This window comes from Otolemur garnettii, unplaced genomic scaffold, assembly GCF_000181295.1.
Source record: "Otolemur garnettii isolate 467f Iridium unplaced genomic scaffold, OtoGar3 scaffold00057, whole genome shotgun sequence".
Lineage (NCBI taxonomy): Eukaryota > Metazoa > Chordata > Mammalia > Primates > Galagidae > Otolemur > Otolemur garnettii.
Window position 1 is genome coordinate 7,156,976 of NW_003852452.1, and position 3,383 is coordinate 7,160,358.

General features: G+C 43.5%; 1 protein-coding gene across 11 annotated transcripts in view; it reads left to right on the top strand.

Moving 5' to 3' along the window:
* The window catches only part of PPFIBP1 (PPFIA binding protein 1), a 62,211-nt gene that overhangs the window by 28,095 nt on the left and 30,733 nt on the right, over window positions 1–3,383 (top strand). For all 11 annotated transcript variants that reach the window (XM_023514685.1, XM_023514676.1, XM_023514679.1 and 8 more), the window contains one exon: window positions 1,125–1,186. In XM_023514685.1, coding sequence (XP_023370453.1) covers window positions 1,125–1,186 — 62 coding nt within the window. The remainder of the gene's footprint in view (window positions 1–1,124; window positions 1,187–3,383) is intronic.

A 3,383-nucleotide genomic window follows, 5' to 3' on the forward strand; every position in this document is an offset into this window, starting at 1 on the left:
GGCCAGGTTTGAACCCTCCAGCCTCAATGTGTGTGGCTGGCACCCTACCGACGGAGCTTAGGGCGCTGCCCTCAGATTATTTTAAATAGTATCTATTTTTCTCAGAAGCAGGCAACTTTGCTGAAATTTTTTTCTTCTGCTTCAGTTTTTTAGTTTTGCTTTCTGGTGACATTTTGCCTCTAAAACATTGATGCTTTTAATTATTCAAGTAACAGCTTCTATATTTGAATACCAAACTGTCAGGAAAACCATTCAGCCTACTTTGTTGAAATCTGTTTTAAAGTACTATTGGAAATGAAGTTTATAGATGAAGCAAACACTTACTGTCCTTCTGTATGGAACTCTAGCCAGCTTCTTAGCATGAGTACTCATGTGAACGTCACACGCCACCAGGCTCTTACCTCCGTGCCTCTTCCTTGGTTGTGACTGGACCATGTTCTCTGCTTTGTCATTGCCTGGACCATTCATTGCTTTCACCCACTGCTTTTAGGTTCCTTTTGGAAAAGTCCTTGTTTTTATTGTTACAGTACTGAAATTTTATCTTCAGTGTTCTTCATAATTTTTTTGCTTTTTTGAGACAGAGTCTCACTTTGTCCCCCTAGGTAGAGTGCAGTGGCATCCTAGCTCACAGCGACCTCAAACTCTTGGGCTCAAGCGATTTTCTTGCCTCAGCCTCCCAAGAAGCTGGGACTACAGGCACCTGCCATAATGCCCAGCTAGTTTTAGAGACAGGATCCTGCTCTGGCTCAGGCTGGTCTCGAACTCGTGAGCTCAGGCAGTCCGCCCACCTCTGCCTCCCAGAGTACTAGGATTACAGGCGTGATTCACAGTGCCCGGCCTCTTTATGAGGATTTTGTTGTTGCTCAGAGGGAGGATAGCTGGCTCTCATATTCCCTTATTTCCTTTGTAAAATGACAGCTGTTGAGGTGAGAGAGAAGGTGGTCATCTTTTAGATTTTCCCTAAGACAGAATCTGGGTTCCCCTAAAAACAAACAAACAAACAAACAAAAAATAAATCTAACCATCTCAGCCTTACAACATTTCAATCTGAAGAATAAATAGCTTTTTGTCATTGCCACGCGTTAACTATGCTGACTTCTGACTTGATGTTGTGTTACTTTCAGATATTGAAGTACAAAAAATGAAAAAGGCTGTGGAATCTTTGATGGCGGCAAACGAAGAAAAGGTATTTGGATTTGGATGAAATGTATTTAGATGAAAACTCCTGCGTTCAGGCGATCCACCGCCTTGGCCTCCCAGAGTGCTAGGATTATAGGCATGAGCCACTGCCTGTAATCCTACTAGAAATTTAAATATGTATGGGGAGTTTTTGTGACATCCCACTTGGAAATTTAAATACTTACGTGGATTTTTTATAACACCATTTTGAGTATTCTGTGCAACTTTTTGAGATAATCCCATTTTGAAAGGACATACCCCCAAAGCTGCTGACTTGGGGGGGCAAATGTGCTCTCTCCCTGTTCAGGTGCCAACACCTGGGGTGGCACCTCTCAGCCTGGCTGTGTGCTCTGGAGTAGGCACCAGCATCACTGGCCGCACAGAGAATCCACTCCCACCACTGTGATTTTAGAAAAAGTTCCAGCATTCAGATCAGTTCCGTATATTCAGGTGACAATAAAAGAAAGGACATGTTCCATAGTGCATCTTTCCATGCTCCCTGGAAACTGTGACAGTCGTGGCTTCATGATGGATTTCTTCTCCAAAGACACATGATCTCCTTTCCACTCCTGGTCACTTTCACATCTGAGATTGTCTCTGTTCTCCTGAGAGATGAAATACCATCAGACAGACCCAGGCTTTGCTGTAGCTACATTGGTCTAATACCAAGGTCTCCACGGGTCCCCCCACCCCACCCCAGTTGGACCTGCCCACCCTATCTGGTGTTTGGTCCCGCTAAGAGCACAGATGCAGTTACCCCACGAGGGCAGAGTGTGTTTCCATGGCTGCCTAACGACCCAGGGATCTAGCAGGCAGGCAGTCAGTCTCAGCTCATGTTGTCAGAGCTGCTCCCCCCTTATGCTCCTGAAGGAATAGAACAAGGGGACATTTTCTGTGAAAAGAACAATTTCAAGGAAGTAAAAAACAAGAAAATGCCAACAAGCCAGAACTTTGGCTTGATCATTTTCTCTCATCATGAGTTTCTTTCTCTAATTCTTGCTTAGTCTGTTTTCCTTGTTATTTATTTCTGCCTTTAACTCACTTTATTTGCTCTTTATTCCACAGGAATAAACTCATCCTCATACCCACTTGCCAATACATAGGCTCCTTTTTGCTAATCATTCCCAGTACTGAATGAAAAGGAAAGTAATTAGCAAGCTGGTCATCATAGCTTTTATTTTAAACAAACTAACAAAAAAATCATTGAAATTCATTTTGTTTTAATTTCTCTCCCTCAAAAAGCAGCAGTAGGCCGGGTACAGTGGCTCACCCCTATAATCCCAGCACTCTGGGAGGCTGAGGCAAGAGGATCCCTTGAGGCTGAGAGTTAGAGACTCCAGTGAGCCATGATGATACCACTGTACTTTTCCCTAGGTGACAGAGCAAGAGCCTGTCTTAAAAAAAAGAAAATAATAGAGCAACAACTAACCAAATTTCCAATGTTGAAAGAGGGCTTACTAGATGCTCAAACTGCTATGGGAGCGTGAAGAATATAATGTAACTTCCTTGGGGGCTTCCAGAAGGCTTCTAAGAGGAAATACTTGAACAAATTCTAAGGAAGAGCAAGAAATGTTCATCGGGAAAATGAAGGCTTCTGGGCAAAGGGTCCATGAGTTAAAACATGTCTCACGACCTGGGCTTGATGCAGCACAGTGCATGCTGGGAAGGTGGCACAGCCTGAGACACAGGTTGGGGGTGGGGATATTGGGCTGACACCAGAGCTCAGTGCACAGGCAGGTGGCTTGTGCTAAGCTTATGATTCAGGGTTGTAGCTTGTAGACTTTGGGTACTGACATAATTAAATCGACATTTTAGAAAGCTAACTCCGGGTAGTAGAAAGGGAACGTGAAGACAGGTGGACAATTAAGAGGCTACTATAGAAACAGTCTAGATGAGAAATGAGCAAAATGAAGAAGGCTTGAAAAGAAGGCGGTGGCTGTGAGGTGGTAAGGAGGGAAGAGATTGTAGAGAAATGTTCAGGTTGACAAGGTTTAGAGATGTCTGGATTTGAGAAACCAGAGTAAAATTTCCTGGTTTGGGCAACTGGGTGAATGATGGTGCCCTTAAAGGATGAAGGGCACAGGTACTGAGAGGAAATAATGAGCTTTATTTTGGATATATTCAATTTGAATGGGACAAATTCAAGGGACATTTAAAAAGAGATATTTCTCATAGAAAGTTGGAAGATGGGCTCAGTGCCTGTG